The 22,963-nt window shown below is 33.5% G+C and overlaps 1 protein-coding gene across 8 annotated transcripts; it reads right to left on the minus strand.

Moving 5' to 3' along the window:
• Positions 1–7,668: 7,668 nt before the first annotated feature.
• lhx9 (LIM homeobox 9) lies at positions 7,669–20,969 on the minus strand. Of its 8 annotated transcripts, none has more exons than XM_073936494.1 (6): positions 20,839–20,969; positions 17,904–18,114; positions 16,939–17,141; positions 16,130–16,482; positions 12,845–13,047; positions 7,669–8,522 (listed from the first exon to the last, which is right to left on the minus strand). In XM_073936494.1, the coding sequence occupies exons 2-6, from the start codon at positions 18,075–18,077 to the stop codon at positions 8,466–8,468; spliced, it is 990 nt and encodes a 329-aa protein (XP_073792595.1). In that variant the 5' UTR covers positions 18,078–18,114; positions 20,839–20,969; the 3' UTR covers positions 7,669–8,465. The 8 variants fall into 8 exon arrangements, with proteins under 8 accessions (XP_073792595.1, XP_073792593.1, XP_073792594.1 ...); XM_073936492.1 differs by having other exon boundaries at positions 16,130–16,485; XM_073936491.1 differs by lacking the exon at positions 7,669–8,522 and adding an exon at positions 8,886–11,231.
• Positions 20,970–22,963: the final 1,994 nt, after the last annotated feature.

A 22,963-nucleotide genomic window follows, 5' to 3' on the forward strand; every position in this document is an offset into this window, starting at 1 on the left:
ACTTCTGTTCAGCGTCTGTTGTTAATTTAACTTAAAATTAAAAATAAATAAAGTCTAAAAGTGTTTATGCACTGTCAAAATGAAAAGGCTGTTATTAAATAAAAAAGTTTTGTATTAAAGTTGTAAATACTGTAATTGCAGCTTTGTGGGATTCAAAAATACTATTTCAGCCCGTATATTTTAAAAATGTTTTAATTAGTTTGAATATTTTTCTTTGACATTATTTGTGATATTTATTTACTTATAATTTCTGAGAGAAATTTGCTTGTATTTTTTACATTCATTTTATTTGTTAATCAGTGTACTTACAATTAATGCTGTCTGTCTGTCATCTTTCTGTCTGTTTGTTTGTCTGTCTATATTTACAGTTTATATTTATTTTACTTTATTGGAATTTGTTTTATTATCCATCTATTTACATAACATTGTATAAACAAATAATATTATAATTTAATAATATATAAAATATAATTTGAATCTACACTGTGAAACCCAAAAAGTTAAGGTAACTCAAACCATTTGAGGAATCTGAATGCAACAAAGCATTTAAGTTCTAAAACTAATTCTAATAAGTACTGTGAACTTAATCCATTAGAGCAAATGAAGAAATTTGAGCACAGTAAAACCCAACAAGTTAAGGCAACTCAAACCGTTTAAGGAAACCAATTGCAACAAACCATTTGAGTAAAAAAAAACCCGAATCTATATGAGTTCTGTGAACTTACTCCATTTAAGTTGAAGTAATGAGGTATTTAATGAACTCATCACCTTTAACACTGAGTTCAAAACTCTTTTCAAATGAGTAGAATAAACTTTCATTCAGTTTTGAGTTACCTACACTTATTTAATTTGATTAAGTTGACTGTTTTACAGTGCAGGTATTTGTTTTAAACAAAGTTGTATTAATTTTAATCACATTTGGCAAATTATTTTGACCATTTATTTTGTATTTATTCGTATAAATACAATTATTTAATAATTTTAATCAAATGTTTGTTTATTTGTTTCTTTTTAGCAATGTCGATTAATGTGTTTATTTATTTTAATGAAATGTTTGATTATTTATTTGATCTTATTGTTGGTCTTATTCTTCTTATTATTAATAGAATTATTATTAGGTATTTATTTATATCTCTTATTTGTCTCTAACCACTCTCTTGCAGCCCCCTTGAGGTATCCAGACCTCATTTTGACCACTGCTGATCTAGACTAAATAAGTTTTACTTAATTCACTGTGATATTTATTTTACATTACTGTGTAGCTTTTTAGTTTCACGATGGCGCAGTGGGTAGCACAATCCCCCAAAAGCAAGAAGGTCGCTGGTTCGAGCCCCGGCTGGGTCAGTTGGCATTTCTGTGTGGAGTTTGCATGTTCTTCCCATGTTCACGTGGGTTTCCTTTGGGTGCTCCAGTTTCCCCCACAAGCCCAAAGACATCCTCTGTAGGTGAATTGGGTAAGCTAAACTGGCTGTAGTGTATGAGTGTGAATGGGTGTTTCCCAGTGATGTGTTGCAGCTGGAAGGGCATTTTTATTTTCTTCTTATTAGTTTTATTAATAATATTATTATTTGATATTATTAGCTTTGTCTCTCAGCACTTCCTTGCAGCCAACTTGAGGTATCCAGACCTCATTTTGACCACCGCTGATCTAGACAAACTACATTTTACTTAATTCTCTGTTTTTTATTGTGTTGATTTTTGTACTAATAGAATTTCAACACAATCTCACGGCAATTCGTAAATTTTTCATTTAGTGGCTAATTTGTACAAATTCGTACGATCTTATTCATACATTTTAGTACGATTTGCTCATCCCCCAATGACGGTTGGGTTTAGTGGTGGGTTTAGGTGCGACGCCTCCTTTTTTAAAATCGTACAATTTCGTATGACTGAACTCTGCCACTGAATTTGCCACTAAACTGCCAAAACGTAAAATACTTACATTTTCTTGTGAGATTAGGCTGAGTATTTAGTATTTATTTCATCTATTAACTGTTTCCAAATGGAAATTGTAAATTCTTGATACACTTGAAACCTAATATATTAATATATTACGTTTGTTTTGTAAAGTAAAAAGTAATATACACATATATATATATATATATATATATATATATATATATATATATATATATATATATATATATATATAATCATTTTAAGTTTTACATTTTTATACTTTACATTATAAACAATATATGTTGATTGATTATTTGATTTATCTAACAATAGACAGATCAGTTGATTGATTGATACCTACAATGTTGTACTTTTTACGTAATAATATGAACACTTTAGTTACTACTTAGTATTTTTAGGTTACCAATTTGTTTTGGTAAAAGGTGCACTTTTTTAAAAGATTACAGCTTTACAGTGTGCTAGTAATGGGTGTGTGTACCAGTATAAATCTGCTAGCTTCCACCTACTTACCCGACATACATGTAAGTCACTGACCTCTGAACTTGATGTTCAAAGATCTCTGATGCGTTTTTCCTGCATCTGCTGCAGCTCAGGGTCATAGAGTCTGTGTGTGTGTGTGTGCATGTGTGTGTATGTTTTCATTGCAGGCCGCTACATGAGCATGCACTTTTGACAGAGTAGGAGGCAGTGATATGCATACTTTCCAGGGATAAAAGGTGCTGGTGTGGAACTGCCACTGTCTGGAAACACACACACACACACAAGGGTGCCAGGCTGACTGTACACATCATCTGACAACAGGCTTCTCGTCTCAGCAGTGTATGTGCGATGTACCTGTCCGTGTGTGTATGTGTGTGTGTGTGTGTCGCTCTCCGGCTCACTCTTGCGTGTCAGTCACACGAGCACCTGAGTCCACATCACACACATCAGCTGTTTACACACCGTCCCGTGTTCTGAACCACAGATATACACTAGAGAGACACCACTGAGAATCCCCACAGGATCGGCTTATTGCTCAGAGCTTTCTCTTTCATGGCTCGGGAGACTTAATGGAGTTCTGTTTCACTTACACATCACGATTGACTACAATTACTCAAAAGAGACATGGATACACAGCTGGCAAGTAGTGTGAGAGTATAGAGATGCACTGTAACAGCCTGCAACAGACAGCCATTTCTACTGGGTTCAGCCTATAAAGTGGTGTGGATTAATCTGCATGTTGGTCAGTTGAACAATAAAAGTGAGCAATGGAATAGATTTAACAGAGTAAGTACAGGCAGCATGGTGGCTCAGTGGTTAGCACTGTCATCTCACAGCATGAAGGTAGCTGATTCGAGTCCCAGCTTGGCCAGTTGGCATTTCTGTGTGGAGTTTGCATGTTCTCCCTGTGTTCATGTGGGTTTCCTCCGGGTGCTCCACATAGGTGAATTGAATAAACTAAATTGACAGTAGTGTATGAGTGTGTGTGTGAATGGGTATTTTCCAGTGCTGAGTTGGAGATGGAAGGACATCTGCTGTGTAAAACATATGCTGAAATAGTTGGCGGTTCATTCAGCTGTGGTGAACTCTGATCAATAAGGGACTAAGCCCTAAGCCTAAGGAAAATTAATGGATGAATTAATGCAAAGAAGGCAAGGCAAGACAAGGTAAACTTTATTTATAGAGCACAATGTTACACAACCATAGTTGATGCAAAGTGCTTTACAATAAAATAATAAAAAATAATTTTATAAAATAAATTTATATATATATATATATATATATATATATATATATATATATATATATATATATATATATATATATATATATATATATATATATATAACTTGTATTAAAATATGAGAAAAAGGAAATATATATATGTAATACTAAAATACAGATAAGAAATAGCATGCATGTACCACTCAAAGGCAAGGGAGTAAAAATAAGTCTTTAGGTTTACATTTAAAGGCATCAAATGATGGAGAAATCATAATATTCAAAGGGAGACTGTTGCAGGCTGCAAAACAGAAACACGATCACCTTTTGATTTGCAGCGAGACAGAGGGACAGACAAAACAAACTGATCTGGGACCTTAATGGCCTACAAGCTGTATATAGCCTGATAAGTTAACAGACCGGGGGAGAAGTGTGCAATGGTTTACATGTAAAAGAGTATAACTTTAATAAAGATGTACATGTAATCTGAATACCATAAAAAAATAAAAAAAACAGGTAACGCCTTATTTTAAGGTGTCCTTGTTACAAGTTCCATGTACTTACTATATAGTTATATAACTAACCATATAGTAATGCAATGTACATGCCATTAATTGATATTACTCAGCAATTAAATGAATAGTTGCACGGTAACTAGAGCACTTTAAAATAGTGTGTTAAGTAGTGTACTTTGTATTCCTCACGTCAAATAAATAATACTTTGTGGGGATTTTTTTTTTGTCTCCACAAGGAAATTAAATATTTTGAAAATGAAAAAAAAAAAATCTGATTTTTTTTCTTGTGAGGATTGGGTTTTGGAGTAGGGTTAGGTTGGAAGGAAAGAATGTACAATTTGTACCATATAAGAAACATTACATCTATAGGAAGTCCCCATAAATATACATGTACAAGTGTGTGTGTGTGTGTGTGTGTGTGTGTGTGTGTGTGTGTGTGTGTGTGTGTGTGTGTGTGTGTGTGTGTGTGTGTGTGTGTGTGTGTGTGTGTGTGTGTGTGTGTGTGTGTGTGTGTGTGTGTGTGTGTGTGTGTGTGTGTGTGTGTGTGTGTGTGTGTGTGTGTGTGTGTGTGTGTGTGTTTGAGTAAAAAATGCATTAATTTTATTTTGGCCTAGTCTTTATTTTAGAGGTCGCCACAGTGGAATGAACCGCCATCTATTCCAGCATATGTTTTAAGCTGTGGATGACCTTCCAGCTGCAACCCAATACTGGGAAACATGAGTAAAACATCATTTTTGTTTTATACTGTAAATTACTGATGACATTTCTTCAAAATTTGCTTACTGTCATTTAGAGCATAAAATGACAATTGCGCAAAATAACAATAATGTTATTGTTTTCGTTATATTGTATAATTGTTCAAAATAATAAATAACTTTGAAATTAATAATTGCTGGAATAACCCTGATTTTTCAACAACAGCAAATGAAAACATTTGTTATTCTGATTAATTGTCATTTTCTGCAACAAAATAAAAAAACATATTATTTTGATCGGAAATTCAAATATGTATCAGACCTTTATAGAATAAAGCAAATAATAATATTTTAAATCTAGTGAATCCAGAGAAACTCATCTTATATTGCTGTACATGATTTTAACGCATAGTTTTGAGAAATACACTTTGTAATAAGGTAAAAAAAAGTGTAAAAAGGCACGGTGGCTCAGTGGTTAGCACTGTCACCTCACAGCAAGAAGATCGACTCGCACTTGGGCCAGTTGGCATTTCTGTGTGGAGTTTGCATGTTCTTCCCGTATTCACGTAGGTTTCCACCGGCTGCTTCAGTTTCCCCTCGGTCCAAAGACATGTGCTAAATTAGCTGTAGTGTATGTGTGTGTGTAAATGAGAGTGTGTATGGGTGTTTCCCAGTACTGGTTTGCGACTGGAAGGGCACCATCAATGTAAAACATATGCTGGAATAGTGCTAATATGCTAGAATAGATAAATAGGGGACTAAGGTGAAGGAAAATGAATGAATGAAAAAATTTAAAATGTAAACAGTGCATTGTTTTATACTTGTGTCAATCGTTAAAGTAACACATACAATATATTACACAATATGTACACATATATTTATGTTGATTGATGTACTATAGAACAATCAGATGAATACATTTGTACCATTTATTTATTTTAAACTATACTAAATTGAACTTTTTTTTAAATACCTCATCAGAAGTAACATTAAAGTGTACTTTAGTTACCACAAATGTTTGTAATACATCCAGCAGTACACTTTAACTTCAATTTAAACTGTATTACTTTTTCACTTAATCGTAAACGACATGCAATTAAGACCATCAAAACATTTAATTTAGTTCACACTATATATATATATATATATATATATATATATATATATATATATATATATATATATATATATATATATATATATATATATGTCAGAATTTATGTCAGAATATATGTCAGAATTATTAGGCCCCCTGAATTATTAAACCCCTTGTTAATTTTTTTCCCCAATTTCTGTTTAATGGAGAGAACATTTTTTCAGCACATTTCTAAACATAATAGTTTTAATAACTCTTTTCTAATTGATTTATTTTATCTTTGCCATGATGACAGCATAATAATTATTTACATGTAATATTTACATAGTATTTGACAAGATATTTTTAAGACACTTCTATACAGCTTAAAGTTACAATTAAAGGTTTAACTAGGTTATTTAGGTTAACTAGGCAGGTTTGGGTAATTAGACAAGTTTATGTATAGCGATGGTTTGTTCTGTAGACTATCGGAAAAAATAAATAGCTTAAAGGGGCTAATAATTTTGACCCTAAAATGGTTTCAAACAAACTGAAAACTACTTATATTCTATTCAAAATAAAACAAATAAGACTTTCTTAAGAAGAAAAAATATTATCAGACATATTGTGAATATTCCCTTGATCTGTTAAAGAAGAAAATACAATTCAAAGGGAGGCTAATAATTCTGACTTCAACTATATATACTTCAACTATATATATGTGTGTGTGTGTGTGTGTGTGTGTGTGTGTGTATACAAATACACACATATACATACACACACAATTGAAGTCAGAATTATTAGGCCCCCTGAATTATTAGCCACTGTTTATTCAACTGTACATTCTCCTCATACAAAGCAATTTTGTGAATTGAATTCCATCCCAGACACTGAAATATCCTTGTGTATTTTTTTACAAGTTTTAGCAGCATTATTATCCAACATTAGCATGAAATAATTTAATAAATATTAAAATTAATGACTTTTAATTGCAGACTTAAATGAAGCTAAACATGGTTTGAGATGTTATGATGTGCAACCATTTATTAGAAGACAACTGTGATAGAAGAACTTAATAACAACATGAGGATGAATTCGCAAAGACAGCATTCTCTTCAGTTTTGAGTGAACCATCCTTTTAATAGCTTAATTATTTTAAATTTGTTGCTTTTTTTATTATTATTTTTTTTTTACGTTTTTGTGACATAAACCGAGAGCATGCACATGTAAACACAATTCTCACAAACCTTCCTGATTCCTCATGCAGTGTGTCTCCTTGTGTTTTGTTTTCTGAAGGGAGGACAGCATCAGTCTTCCTGTTAGCTTCTGGTTACGCTGACCATTCCACTCCTCCGAGTGTGTAAAAAAAATCCTCTTTTTGATCTCAAGGTCTCCTTTCCCAGCCTGATGACTTAAACCCAGCTTTATTTACTTTCACATTTTAGATTTTATAGTAGTACAGTGTGCATTTCTACCTAATTTGACTGTTGAAATCAGTCAGATTCAGTGTTTAAAGCGCATTTTAGTCTGCCCGACTAAGCTTTTTATTTTTTTTATGAAGAAATTGCCCACAGACTGAAAAGAATTAGGTTTTGTGGTCATCCGGCGCAAAGCTTCATTGACACGTCTGGCATAGCAGGAATTCAACACTTCAGTGTTTACTAGGCCCCCATGTGGCCTTTCTTTCCCCTCAGACTTTACACAATCTTTATTTCAGGATAGTTACAATTCAACAAAACATTTTAAAACACCGACAGTGAAATCTGATCATTTCCCTTCTTTATTTTATTTATTCATTCATATTTGTTTTTAAACTAACACCACAAGAATGTATTACTATGAAAAGCAGTAAACCCAAATGTTTTTTCCTAAGATAAACAGTTTTTGTTGTCAAATCAAGCATGCGTTTACGTATTTAAACTGTCGATTTTGTCGGTAAGGTTTGAATTTACAAGAAAACTCCTTTAAGTACACAACAGACAACAAATGAAACATCAATATGAAATAATATCCATCTGAAATAGCCGTCAACAATGAGAAGTGCATGCAGAATTTTCTCTTCTTTTTTTTCTTTCTCTCTTATAACTTGTATTTTAAATACAGCCATATGGTGTTCCTTTCCAGCTTCTCCTGGTCGGACATTTTCCTGCCAAGTTTTAGGAAGGCTGTGCGTTCATGATAAGTGACATTTGTTGCACAGGAATGTTTTACAGCAAGCAGAATTACAAGGTAGTTTGTGTATATGTGTGTGTGTAGACATGCATGCGTGCGTAGATCCGTCTCCTGCAGTCGCCTCTTGGAGCAAGGTTGCTCTGTTACGTATCTACAATACTGTACAGCTTAGTTTGCCTTTTGGCCTCATTACAGTCACAAAAAATATCCCATTTGTTGTAGAAGAAGGCTTTTAATCATTCAGGATGTTTTTTAAAGAGGAAAAACAAAAAGATTTTGGAAAACATCATTTTCTTTTTTGGTAGATTTGAAATGACTAAAATCTGATCCTAATACTGTCTTTGTCTTCAATGGTGAAGAATTCCGATCAAAGCTTCTTTTAATACTTTAGGGAATTTTCAAACGTCGTGAAGTATGGCTGTAATGCCCCAAGATTTGTTCTCCCTGAAAAAAAATCATAAAGTAACAATATATTAAACTACAGAGCAACCTTGCTTTGAGAGGTTTATGTTTACTAGTTTTTCAAAAAAAAAAAAAAAAGATCTTTCTAAGCTGGCATTTCTGTGAAAAAAGTAGCCATGTTCATGCATTAAAAAGCATCTTTTCTTGACTACAGGGCTTTGGGTCAAATCCATGGGGCATTACTTTAACAACAGAAACAGAATATAGTCTGAAATCGATGTCAGAATGAAAGCAAGACAAGGTTCGATCTGTCATTTTTGTTTGGTTGTGAGAAGAAGTTTAAATCTGAAAGCAACACACACACACACAAATAAAATGGTTTGTGTAATGAAAAATAAAACGCTGGTAAAGCAAAGTAGTTTTATTCACACAAATTTAATAAGATATAACAACTGTTTGGTCCATAAATATTTAAGGGGAAATAGTTTCTATACACCATCTTTTTTTTCAAGAAACAAGGAAACATGGACAATCTTGATAGAACACGTACTGTACTATTAACACGAAGATCAATATATATATGATTCTCCAACTAGTTCTGAAAGAGTGCACAACTGCCTTCTATGACATCGCCGCCCCCTTGTAACAGAATACACCATTAAAAAAAGATCTTCAGAAAAAAAAAACGAAAAGAAAATCAGATGAAAAACAGAACAGTACAAAACTAGTGAGGCGTTCCGAGGATGGAAATCATTTAACAAACAAACATGTATCTCCTGAATTTCACAAACTCTCTTCCAAGTCGCATAAGGCACATAGTAGAACTGAGTTAAGCATCTACTTCATGAAGTAGATCTAGTGTACCACTTTGTTCTACAACAGAACAAATTTGTCTTCACACAAGGAAAGCGAGGAGCCACCCAAACATCTCGCACTTGAGCTGCAATTGGGATTTGCTTTTTCTTTTTTTTCTTCTTTTTTTTTTGGTTTGTCCGGTGGCAAAACATTGAAAAATAACAGGGGGGAAAACCAGAATAAAATGGGGTGATGTGTGTCGTTCCTAATTAACTTCCTGCTTAGCATTCACAAATCACTCAGAACGCTTCCTACTGGGCACCATATTGTCACTGAGTGTTGGATATCTCAATTCAGAACAGTTGTTGTTGTCAATTCAGAACAGTACTTCAACTAGTTGAAGCCCAAAAAAACAAATCCAGGCCACTTGATACTCCTAAAATTAAAGGTTCTTTATTGGCAGAATGTTAAGCATGAAGAACATCCATTTTTAAAAACGTTCCTCAAACTAGTTCTTTGCTAAAAGTTTCTTTGGGGTAACCAAAAATGGCTCTTCTATTATATTTTACAGTTAAAAAGGTTACTTAGATTTTTTAAAAATGTTCTTTGCACTAATAAAATTTGTTTACTTACACTCAAACATATATATGTATATTGCTCGTTTAAACTTCTTATTTAAAATGAGCTGAAACAACACAATTCTTGAGATTTCATTGGGATAACTTAATATTTTTATGTTCAATCCACAAAAATTTGTTAAAAGTGTTAAGTTAACTTAATCAATTTGTGTTGGGACAACATGAAGGAATTGTATGGAACCCTGTATTTTTTACAGTGTAGGGAGCGTTTCCTTAAAGGGAGCCAAATATTATTCTTCTACGACCCTGAACCTTTATTTTTAGGAGTGTGTGATCCTATTCGCACCACACTGTGACAAATTAGGTGGTAACGTTTCAAACAATTATCGACATTACAGTCCAGCGTCAGTGACAATATTGACCAAAATTGAGCTTACAGCATCCACTTGGCATTTGAGCTCAAGGGAAACATGAACAAAAATGTCCCGGGTTAAACTTGAACAAATATGCAATAAGCAAATAATGCAATACCATGTACTGTATGCTAACAAATTCTGTCCCACTTTATATAAAGTGTCTTCAAATACTATGCATTTGCATCTATATATTAGGTACAATGTATTTATAATGTTCATGCTGTATCGCAAAACAATTTTGCAGCTACTGATATTGGATACATTTTGTGTAATTACAGATGAATTTACAGAAATTGATTACAGATTAAAGCAAAATCTAAATACACGTGTCTACATAATAAATACATTGTATCAAATGATTCATTACAACGTTATAGCATAGTAATTAATGACGCTTCATAAAAAGTGGGTCTCGTTCATCTTTGTTTTACTGATATGTCTAACAGAAACTCAAATTAAATAAATTAAACGTATAAAATTAATGTCCAGATCACAAAACAAAAAACAAATCATTGACAAGTACTACAAACTCAGCTGCCACGCGGTTGCAAATGCTACACATTTAGTAGGTCTCGTCTTACATTTCCAAAGTCTTTCTGGTGGTCACCAAAAGGTTTTTGTGTTGTTGCTGTTTTTCGTTTTTTCGTGGAAAATAAAAATAGAATCTGGAAATAAAGGGGGATAAAGACAAAAAAAGCAACTCCGTGTTAGAAAAGGTTTGTCAAGGTAGTTTGTGGGGGGCTCCCAGATTCGTGGCTGTCCAAACTAGAGGTGACTGAAGTTACTACGGTGATAGAGGGATTGGTCAGGTCAGTTAGTGTGGTGGCCGTGCTTGGTGGGGTCAGAGCACCGCTGTCGGAAGAGGGTGGCGGAAGTGACGTGCCGTCAGCCTTATCAACACCCCCATTCTCCTGCCGCAAAACGTTTCTTCTGAATTTGGCCCGTGCATTTTGGAACCAAACCTGCAAACCAATCCCAGTGTCTTTACTCGTTTTGTGCTATGCTTCCAATTACTATCATATTTCTGCCTATACTTGCAAGTCAAAACTTTTAACCCTCATAACGCATTCAGGTCCGTTCTAACATGGATATAAATCTAAAAGTTGCATTCAAAGCTTTTAGTATGGAACTGAACATGCTTTAAAATAGACACCAATTATTTTTTTTTACTGATTTTTTTTAATAATTGTTGCATGTTTGACCTTCAGGTTATGTTGAACATGACTTTATTTCTGAAAAAACATGTAAAGATACACATATTGCAGGCTATCAAATTGCGTTTCCTTAAAAAAGTTCAATTATTTTGTTTTAAATGTTTTTTTTTATTTAAAACAAATTTAATTTATTCTGGTAGAACTAAATATGTGTTTTCATTTCATTAGATAGAAATTATTTCAGTTCCATTCATTCCAATAGGTTAATAAGAGTAATTATCGTAGTATATGTTTTTATAAATACCGTACAATAAGTAATCAATTTCTCATAATTAATGAACAATATATTGTTGAAGTCAGATTTATTAGCCCCCCTGAATTATTAGCCCCCCCTGATTACTTTTTTCTACAATTTCTGTTTAACGGAGAGATTTTTTCACATTTCTAAACATAATAATTTTAATAACTCATCTCTAATAACTGATTTATTTTATCTTTGTCATGATGACAATAAATAATATTTTACTAGATATTTTTCAAGATACTTTTATACAGCTTAAAGTGACATTTAAAGGCTTGCCTAGGTTAATTAGGTTAACTAGGCAGGTTAGGGTAAAAAAGGACAAGTTATTGTATAATGATGGTTTGTTTGTTGACTTTCACAAAAAAAAATGCTTAAAGGGGCTAATAATTTTGACCTTTAAATGGATTTTTAAAAATTTTAAACTGATTTTATTCTAGCCGAAATAAAACAAATAAGACTTTCTCCAGAAGAAAAAATATTATCAGACATACTGTGAAAGTTTCCTTGCTATGTTCATTTGGAAAGTATTTAAAAATAAAAATTAAAGGGGCTAATAATTCTGACTTTAACTGTATATACATATATATTTAATAGAATTTTCACACTTTACTTTAATAAAAAGGTAAATGGTACAATTACATTGTAGTTAAATGGTAATAACATTGTATCATTGCACTTTTAACACATTTGCTAATAACTAAGATTTTTTTAAATAAAATGTTACGTTTTCAGTTTTAAAGTTAAGCAGAAATTTGTTTTACAGAAACAAACGGACCTGGAATGCATACACAGAATACATATTTAGAATGTGTTATGAGGGTTAACATCACAAAGATAATCACTACTAAACAATGCCAAAGTGAATCGAAAGGCTCTACAAGGCCTCTGCTTTTGCTAGGGATTCTACTGAAAAACATGGACCATGCTCCAAATTAATATCCCTAATGGATTTTCTTTTTCGGTGCATAAGTATTGCCCCTTGAATTAAGCCTCTGAAATTTAAACCGCAACTACATGATCAAAAAATGATGGATGGATTTCAAACAGAAACTCAAAGGGTGCAATGAAAAGTGTCGGTTTGGATGTGAAATGGAGTCTACTGTGTGGCGACTCTTACCTGAAGAACTCTCTTGGTCAGTCCTGTCTTTTGGGCGAGTTGTTTTAAGTCCTTGGCATCGGGGTTGTGGTTAATGGCAAAGTAGGACTTCATGGTGCGAAGCTGATGGTGTTTGAATGATGTACGCATGCGCTTGGTCTTCTGGGAAGGAGGGTAGGGTTGCTGATCCCGATCCAAATGGTCCGCATCGTTCTCATTACAACCTAAATTGGGCGAAAATAAAGCAATGAGAATTATTTAGATTATTGTCAAAGATCAAAATGATATTTAATGTGAGTATGAGTGTTCAGACCAGACATTGGTGATTCAAATACAGTGCAAGATGAAACTATAAAGCTTTGCTCTCATGTTTTGTCAATGTTTAAATACACAAGATGAACATTTTATCACTCTAAACAACCATGTTTCATTATAAAGTTTTTGAATTTCGTTATCTAATCAATGAAGAACCTTTATCACTAAAAAGTATTAAATTGATCACAACCGTGTTTAAATTCAGCCCTAATTTTTGCAAAATCATAAAAACACAAAAATTCGATTACCCACTAAATGCATTTACACACACTTTAATTTCAGAACAAGGAATGTTTGCTTTAAAATAATATGTAGAAATTAAATAATCATCTAAGATATTAGCCAGGATGAACAGCGTCACCTATATGGCATCTTATATTACTGTACTTGATAATTTATGGCGTTTAAATAAATATAGCCATTAATACCAAATTTATGCCAAGAATAGCTCCAATTATTTAATCGCCACGTGTCAGCTGTGGGACATGTTAAATCGCTGCTCCGTTTTATTCATGTGGTTATTAATTCGAACGATGACCGTTTATGTGTGTATTTGCAGCAATAAAAACAGATTAGAATTTTACATGTTGAATTTATAAAGGTATCAAAGGAGCAAAATGATTTTCCTTTACGGTCCAGATTTATTTTTTGCCACAAGAGGTCTCTATCTGCAAATATCTATGCAACAAGTCCTGCTGGGTCTTTTTAACTAATGTAAAAATCTAAAATGCTGTGGAAAAACAAATTACATATAATTTTAAAATGCAAAACGGGTTTAAAACTAATTATAGACTAATTGTGAATGTAAAATGAATCTGATCACGTATGCAACATGCACACTGAACAAAAAATAACTAAAGATTATGATAATATTAATAATAATAAAGGTAAATATAAAAGAATAACTTTACACGAGTACAAAATACTTTAAATAATTAAATAATAATAATAACGAAATTACTATAATCTAAAATAGTCCACAGTCATCAATAACATGACATTATTACATCCGACATCCATTTAATTTTGTAAGACAAACTACAGCTTGATAAAATATTACAAACTTCACAACATGTTAGTGTCAAGAAAAGCGAAATTTAAAGTGGGATTGATGTGCGTAAAAGTAGCTAACTGCTGTAAACGTGCGCGCGCTTGTGTCCTGAGAACAGCAATGACCTTCAAATGGCTGAATCGGAGCTGCTTGAGAGCCAGAGATTCCGACGTCACATTCAATTAACGGAGAACAATTAACAGGCAGATTACCCTTATTTCTCTCCATTCATGAAGAACGGCAGAAACTTGGCATACAAAGCCACATTTTTTCCAAGCAGACAGTAATTGTAACAGCCAAAACAAAACAGGCGCAGCGGGAATGCATTGTGACGTGCGTCCGAATTCAAAAAGGAGATTTCTTTTTTATAAAAGCGAGAGATGAGAAATAATGACTGGTATTATGAGGGCAAATATGGGCCTGTAGGCGAGGGATCTACATTGCTGTGATTCTCGCACGTGGGGCTGGGTCACGGGTTCAGTCCTTGGAGAGTTTCAAATTAGATGTTTGATGACGCACTAATGAGCGAGGCCTATAATTAATCAGACCCAATAGTCAACAAGACGCAAGCGCGATATTTGGTTTAGGGTTCCTGCTGAAATAAAATACGAGGAAACATGGACAAGCGTTGAGGAAAAATCACTTTACATTAGCGTACAGCATCACTGATAGACGCATAGTATTATTTTTGTAAATTGTAATACCGCAATACTTATGCATGTAGGCCAGTAGTCTACTGCAGTGTAGTGTGAACTAATATTCAGGACGTTTTTGGGGTAATCCGCGATAGAGCGAAGCGTTTATTACACTTACATTTAAATATATTTTAAAGGATTTTAAATGATTATAATTTATGTAAAATAACGAATAAAATTTGCTATTGGGACAATTATTACACAGCTTTTCACCTGAACTAGAAGTGAAATGGATTATCAACAAAAGTGGGACAGTGACTTTAAATAGTTCAGTAATTATGTTGTGCAGGCATCTAAAAACTCCACAAACACTCATAAAAAAACTAAACTCAAAAAATCAAGATGATTATGAAGATCGTAGCTGGATTAAGCTACTGGTTGATTTGATACTGAAGGTGACCAAGGCCTTACCACCAATTAATCCATCTGATCCATTTGTCTAGACCAACATTGAACCATTTGTAACCAAAATGGTCAAACTTGAAATCATGAAGCAACTAATATCTAACATTACGAGAGCAACACAAAACAATATCATGCTAGTATATGAAATTGACTTTATTCTATGCATGCCATGGTTTACGCCATGTTAGCTCATAACAATTATTAATGATCATAATTGCGCAGAGCAAGTAACATATTAAAAATGTCCTACTTTCCCCCCAAAAACGCTCCCACGTTATCTTAAAAATAAATGTGCCAGGACGAACTAAATGTTGTTTTTTAACAGTAATGCCATTAAAGATGTCTGTGGTGCCTAAATAAGCTTTTTAGCAAAAAAAAAATGTTTAAAGATAAAAAATACCTAAAAATAATTATAATTAAAAATATTTTTTATATAAAAAAGCTTTTATGATATTAAAAAGGACAGTTCGTGAAACTGATGCCAGTAGCCTACATATCTTTTATTTTTAATAATGTCGTTTTTTTTTTTTAAATGTAGGCTAATTTTGCACAAACTGAAAACTCTAAAAATACAGCCGAGAATGCATTTATATTATAATCAAACATATAAAGACACTTGACACAATTATTAGACTTTTGCATTTAAAAGTAGGCTAATATTGATATCTATTTGAACAACAGTTTAATTGAATTAATTTGTCCTGATCGTCTTTTTCGAAAGCCGAAAGATTCGAATTAAGAATCAAATTACTCCGCTAACAAAACGAACACGAACACTCAGAAATAAACCAAAATAAATGGTGAGCAACGCCACTGAGCAGCTGTAAATTGACATCTCACCTGAGCTGTAAGAGCCGATGTCAATCCCCATCGCCGGACTCTTCCTCTTTCGTGGCCTTCCTTTCTGCACCGTGCCGGTGCCATTGAAGTAAGGCAGCGCAAGCCCTCCGCCTTTGGCCGCTAATTCAGCGTAGTTTAATTGAGGGTGATACTCTCCCTGAATAAGGGTCTCAAAGTGAACCCGGCAGTAAACCAAGTTGTCTTTCATGCCGAAATGGTCACCCGTGGTCAGTGTTTTGTTGCATGTGGTGCAGGTGAAGCAGCTCAGATGGTACACGGAGTCCCTGGCGCGCATCACCATTTCCGAAGCGGATATGCCGAGGTGGCAGCGGGCACATCTCTGCACGGAGAACCTTCTGGAACAGCACACACCATTTACAATCAAACATAGATTGATGAAAACATTTAGTATGTCATTAACAAATACGTTTAACATATAAAAAGCGGGTGCACGTGAAATTTAGATATTTTTATTAATCAAAATCTTTTAAATGCACGCATTTGCTATTATTTATATATGTGTACATTTATTTGGAAAAATGGTTGTATCTTCTATAGTCTGACATAATTCGTTTTCCTTAAAAAAAACAACTGGCTAAAAATTGAATAGAAAAATAGACGCACTGAGCATGAATTAATTAGGTTTATTAGATTAATTTAGGCGTGTCAGTTAATCACTGAAGATCACTATATGGGTCAATGGCTTACACTAGCTCAGATGTCACCAGCCTTTATGTGTGTTCGAAAAAAAAAGTTAGGCCTACTAAACAGGCCTAACGCAAGATTTAAGCCTCAAAGTTAATGCTTACCTGTAGTAATCCTCTTTGCAGTAAATGCTGCCATCCTTTGCGAAACACGTCAGTTCGGATTCAAGGGCCAGTTTACATTCACAACACTTGAGACACCTTAAATGCCACTGTTTATCAACGGCGAGTAAGTAGTATCTGTCGGAGATTTTACCACCGCAGCCGGCGCACAGCGCAGGCTTCTCTGGGCTCATGGAGGGCATAGTCTTTAAAAAAAAAAAAAAAAAACATAATTGGTGGAGTAAATAAAGGTTTCGGCGTTAATCAAAATACACCACAGTAAATGAGTTTGCCATTATAGATATAGAACTTAAAGTAAATTCAAAAGCATACTAAATGAAACTGTATATTTATTATTTTTATGTTTTTAATAAAATTATGAGTGAGCTTTCTCAATTATCAAACCAAAACTAGATATGATGCATAACTACACATTGCATGTTTTGTTTGTTCTGTGCTTTGATTTCATTTTAATGAGTGCCTAGTCTAAAATATAATTTAAAAAATGTTAACGAAAAATGACTATTTCTTATCACAAAAATTATTATTAAATTTAATACAAGCCTACAGGTTATTAACTGTTAAATATTTTGTCACTTGCTTGGCAAAAACATATTGATCTTATTTTTGTCGTTTTTGGACATCTTACCCCTAAAATAAATATAAGGAATGTTGTGAAACTGCTAAAATAAAATAAAATGTCTGTAGATTTTGGCTCAAATGTGAAATTTAATTTTGGCATATAACTCTCTTCATGCTTTATAGTTACTCTTAGGCATTTCAGATGTTATTGATATCCTCCGTAATTACTTTTTGCATGTTTCCAGAGGCCTGCTAATGTTTTAAAATCGTACAAATGTTTTCGCTACGTTTTTAAAAGTGGGTTACAAACTATGAGGTGTATATAGCGACGGGAGAGTTTGACATTTGCTTTAACGTAAAATGCACGCCAAAACACAAATTCTTACCGTCTCCCGTCCGTTCATCTGGACGGTTTTTGCTAGTCGAGACTCCGATTTAGATCTCCTCTCCATCTCCTCCATGATCCCTTGAATATGATCCCCAGAGATGCCGTGGAAAAGCATGGCTGCTGGACGCAATGTGCAACTGCTTTCTTTCGCCTTGCACCCCACAACTTCCATATACAGCTTTCCGGATCCTTAAAACATCCGAGTGGATCTACACCAACAGATTCACAACAAAATGCAATCAATGTGTTACAAAAATATTAAGCCGGTGGAATTTGATGGACGGCGCAGGAACAGTCAGGAGAACCAGTCCACTTTCTCCAACGTCAGAAAAAAGTATAGTCCGGATGATATAAGGCAAAACTGAAGTCTGGAGGATGTTTTAAACGTGGGTTTTCAGATAGTCCCAATCTCCAACTGAGGATCCGAATGCGTGAAAGTCGGGTTTGGGACTGTGTGTGTTAGAGATCCTGTGTCCTATTTGTGAAGAGAGCAAACGCCTGCCCAGCTTGGGTAATTGGGTAGGAGGAGTCCTCCCTCTCTCCAATGCCACTGATTTCTATTCACCAACAAAGACCTGTCACTCTCTCTTCAAACCGATGGTGATGGGCAACACGAGCTTGGAAAGCACTTGGTATAGACCTTTTACTTCCTTTTTAACTGGTGTTTTGCCACTTTGATTTTTTTTGCAAGGCCTTCTATTTTTTCATGTAGTTTTAAGCTTTTGTAAATGCGTGTAGCTAAAATAAGTGTTTAATTGAGATTGTGAACACTAAAAACACTTGGTGTGGACGTTTAGTTCCTTTCAGAGACGTTGTGACACTTTTTGTTAGGTTTTTATTTTTTCTCATGTAGTTTTAGTGTCTGTAAATGCGTCTAATTAAAATTAATGTTAAATTATTGAGACTGTGAATACTGTACTTCATCTGACCTCTCTTGTAGTTTTGAGTCTTCTTGGAAAAATGTATTTGAAAATTGTCAGAGAGTTGCTTGTTAGTTTATCGCGAGTGTCATTCATAATTAACTCCCAATAGCAGAAAAGAATATTACGTTATATATATATATATATATATATATATATATATATATATATATATATATATATATATATATATATATATATATATAACGTAATATTCTTTTCTGCTATTGGGAGTTTATATATATATATATATATATATATATATATATATATATATATATATATTATATATATATATATATATATATATATATATATATATATATATATATATATATATATATATATATATATATATATATCTTGTACTGCATGAATTCAGGTTAATGTAAAGTATAAAAGACGCTAATCCTTTAAGTACATTGTATGATATATGTACAATTAAAATGGACTAAAGTGGTGGCATAATTTAAAAAGTTGTCAGAATGTTTCATAAAGGTGTGTGTCTGTGTATGATGGTCTTTCTCTTCATGTGTGTTTTCGGGAGAAAGAGAGAAAGGAGCAAGCGAGGGAAGGGGAGCGATGCTGTTGGGAGGAGGAATAAGCAGTTGTTTACATTCTTTGATTTTTCAGATGTCAAACGTCAATTGAATCCCATTGCCACAATTTATTTTTCTGTACGAATATATACGAGGGATGATCGTAAAACTACTTAAGAATAATAAAAAATAAATAATTGATAGCAACCTTAATCCAACTATTCGTTATGGTTACAATATCAAAGGAAGAATAGATTAGGCGACATTCATGCATCTCTTCATTTACACGAAGCTGTTTAATTAGGCCTATATTATGAATAACTGCACAAGCATTGCGTTTTTAAATTTACATAGGCCATGTATAAAATGTGCATATTAGAAAGGGATTTGATTGTTGCAATCATCTTTCTTATTATTTACATATAAAATCTAAATTCTAGTTTAGACAGACAACGCTTCCTTAGGCTATACATTTTCTTCTGTCTGTTCATTACAAATTATTAGTTGTTTTAATTATGCTGAGAATATTTATTCGACTCTCCATGCACGCTCAAACTACATTCATTAACTATTTGACCAATTAGAATACATTTCTAGATAGAGAAATCTAATTTTGAAGATAAAATTAGAAATTACAGCTCTCGGTCGTGCGTGTGTTTGTCTCTGTTAAATGTTTGTCTCTGTTAAATGTATCAAATCAAAAGGAAATATTTATTTGAAGAGTAAACAATATCTGTCAGAGACTATACTATAAATAAGCTTTATGTGAATTAATTTGCTCGAACAGAAATCATGTCAAATTGTGATGATCTCAAATGCATTACATATGCAACATTCTCATAGGTTATACGAATCAGTCTGTGTGTCGTTTGCAATTGCTTTTAAAAATGTTTGCTTCAGAATAAATGTATCATCGAAAAAATCAAGCGCTTTCACTTAAATTTAAATAAGATATCCTTAATTATACTGCTCCACGCGAACATTTTGTATTTCTTACACACAAATACGAATCAACTTATAGTCAATTATACATATTAAAAATTGCTCTCAGCTCTGTTCCAAGATCACCAAATGTATATTTTTCAAACGAAAACATAGATAAAATGAACAGATTAACTCTGATATTCATATTTAGGTATATGCTATTTCCACTATTTCACAATTCAAGATAATACCATTTAAATGAAATACCTTAATATCTAAATATTATGCAAACCGAATCAAGCTCAAATATACATCTTTAATTCGATTTGCAACCTGCGTCGTATTTGATGCGCCCGTAATAACTTTTACCTGGTTCACCTGCCCTATACATAGCTCTACGTATGTGTGTGTAGGCTAAATTGAAGGTCTTTCCTCATCAATTATGCATAAACAATATTTTCCGAAACTCTGCAAAGCATCCAAATATGTTGTTCACCGTGTCAAACAGTATATTCACGCACCAAAGCTATACAAAAAAATGGGGGTTTACCGTGAGCCGCTGAGCGCCGTCCTGAAGCCCCAGCAGTGCCGCGGTGAGAGAGGGATGGATGAGGGTGAGACACGAACGATCCTACCAGCAGATGGGGGCTGTTCCTTGGTTCTCGCGTGAGTGTCAATTACGACAAATCCAGCTCGAGCACTGAATATACATCAACTGTATTATGCACAAGGCCCCTATCGAGACGTGTGGGTAAATGTGGATAGATACATAATTCCTCTGGTAATTTTCTTAATCTTTAATCATTACCTCAAGCAGTTTTCTCAGCTCGAGGCATGTATCACGAGACTTACATCAGATAGATAGATAGATAGATAGATAGATAGATAGATAGATAGATAGATAGATAGATAGATAGATAGATAGATAGATAGATAGATAGATAGATAGATAGATAGATAGATAGATAGATAGAAATAGTTTTCAATAAGAACAAAAGTAGCGAAACATAGGATTTAGTTGTAACAACATTTGTTTAACCAACTGGAATAAGTACCAACCATGATCACTAACCTCCGAAGCGACAGAAGTAGTTGTAACAGTTTTTCCCTGAATTATAATTTCGTTACATCTTTACACTATTTTGAGGTGAGAAAGTATAATTTCACGTCTGGCTTATAATGAGATTTGTGATCATGTTAATGAACGTGAAATGACAGAACTGATATCATCTGAATCAGCATGTTCTCGATTAATTGGATATGCAAGATTCATGTAAGCATTTTGCTTGAAAAAAAAAAATAATACAGAGAAGGTTGTAACACGTTTTAATTCATGTAAAGGTTTGCCTTATACATGTATAGTTGTGAATTCAAATGAATACCAATGAAGGGTGGATGGCATAGATGTTTTAACAAGCTCATTAGATAGAACAAAATCCCGGACAAAATATGAAAACCGATGTCCATGTTTTTAATTAGCGTTAAAAACATCCGATATTGGGGTCGGTTATAACAGCGACATTGTAGATATTCATTTATTTCAGGAATATTTATTTGTAAACTGCTTTAAATTGGACTGTAGCAGACATAAATTGGAATATTATATTACTTTTTGAGAGACTCAATACCAAAAAAGAGGGTTATAAATACTGAAACAAAATATTACAAGCGTTCCAGTCTCCCCTGCTGCATAATGCATTGCAAACATATATCCAAGCACCAGTTGTAATAACATTACAAATGTTCTTTAAATAGCATCCTACAAAACTGGGAAAACCTCATGTTTCAGCTAAAGATACATGACTAAACAAATAATGCACAGTGACAAACGTTCAGATTAATTTAATTTAAAAGCTGAGAAAACAAACAATAAATTACCTCAAGATGGGCTGCCAATTCTGGAAATCTGCTGTTAAAAAAGGCAAACGCACCTAAGGTAATATAAACCAAAACCCTACGTGCTTAAAGCCCTCTGTGCTTGTTCTTTATTTTGTAGAGTTAGTACACTAAGCTTTTGAAGGGAGTTGTTGGCTTGATTTTGGGGAAACATACTTAAACTTTAAAAAGTGTGAATTGTCCAACCCAAAAAACATCAAAAATCGGTTCTCCAACAGTTTGAACTACACAGAGCCATGACACACAATGAAATAATATTGTAAATGTTGAGTCAACTGAAACAGAAACGTGTCTGACTGAAAAATGGAAAGTGTTTTCATCTTAAAATAAGCTGATGGAAAGACGAAAGTTTGGCTTTGGCAACCTTGCATGCCATGCAGTTTAAAGGGGAGGAGATTTAGACAAGTACACAAAAAGACTGCTGTAACGTTTTCGGAAATGCACAGCTAAATTTCCCAAGCTCAGTTGCTATTAAATGTAAAAATGCAATAACCATACACTCTTAAAAATAAAGATTTTTTTCCCATAAAGAGACACCAGAACATAATCTGTAAACATTCCTCAAAAGAACCACTGATTTCATTCAAAAATATAAAATACGAATTGTCTTTTGTAAATGGATGTTGAATGTTCTTCATGGAACCATCAATGCCAATAAAGAATCTTTATTTGTAAGAGTGTATACATAATTAAGTATGTCTCATTTATGTCTAAACTGTAGTGGGTTACAGGCAATTACGCAAGAACCATGTCCATTTATGAACCATATGTGACGGCTG

The sequence above is a fragment of the Danio rerio genome, chromosome 22 (genome assembly GCF_049306965.1).
Source record: "Danio rerio strain Tuebingen ecotype United States chromosome 22, GRCz12tu, whole genome shotgun sequence".
NCBI lineage: Eukaryota > Metazoa > Chordata > Actinopteri > Cypriniformes > Danionidae > Danio > Danio rerio.

What these genes read in the sequence shown, in the direction of transcription:
- lhx9 (XM_017353139.3), bottom strand. Translation starts at nt 18,077, where the DNA reads ATGGAAGTTGTGGGGTGCAAGGCGAAAGAAAGCAGTTGCACATTGCGT. An exon ending in TGCAAAGAGGATTACTACAG is followed by an intron (nt 16,486 to 16,938) that starts GTAAGCATTAAC and finishes GTGCTGTTCCAG; the next exon opens with AAGGTTCTCCGTGCAGAGAT. An exon ending in CATCGGCTCTTACAGCTCAG is followed by an intron (nt 13,048 to 16,129) that starts GTGAGATGTCAA and finishes CGCCCAATTTAG; the next exon opens with GTTGTAATGAGAACGATGCG.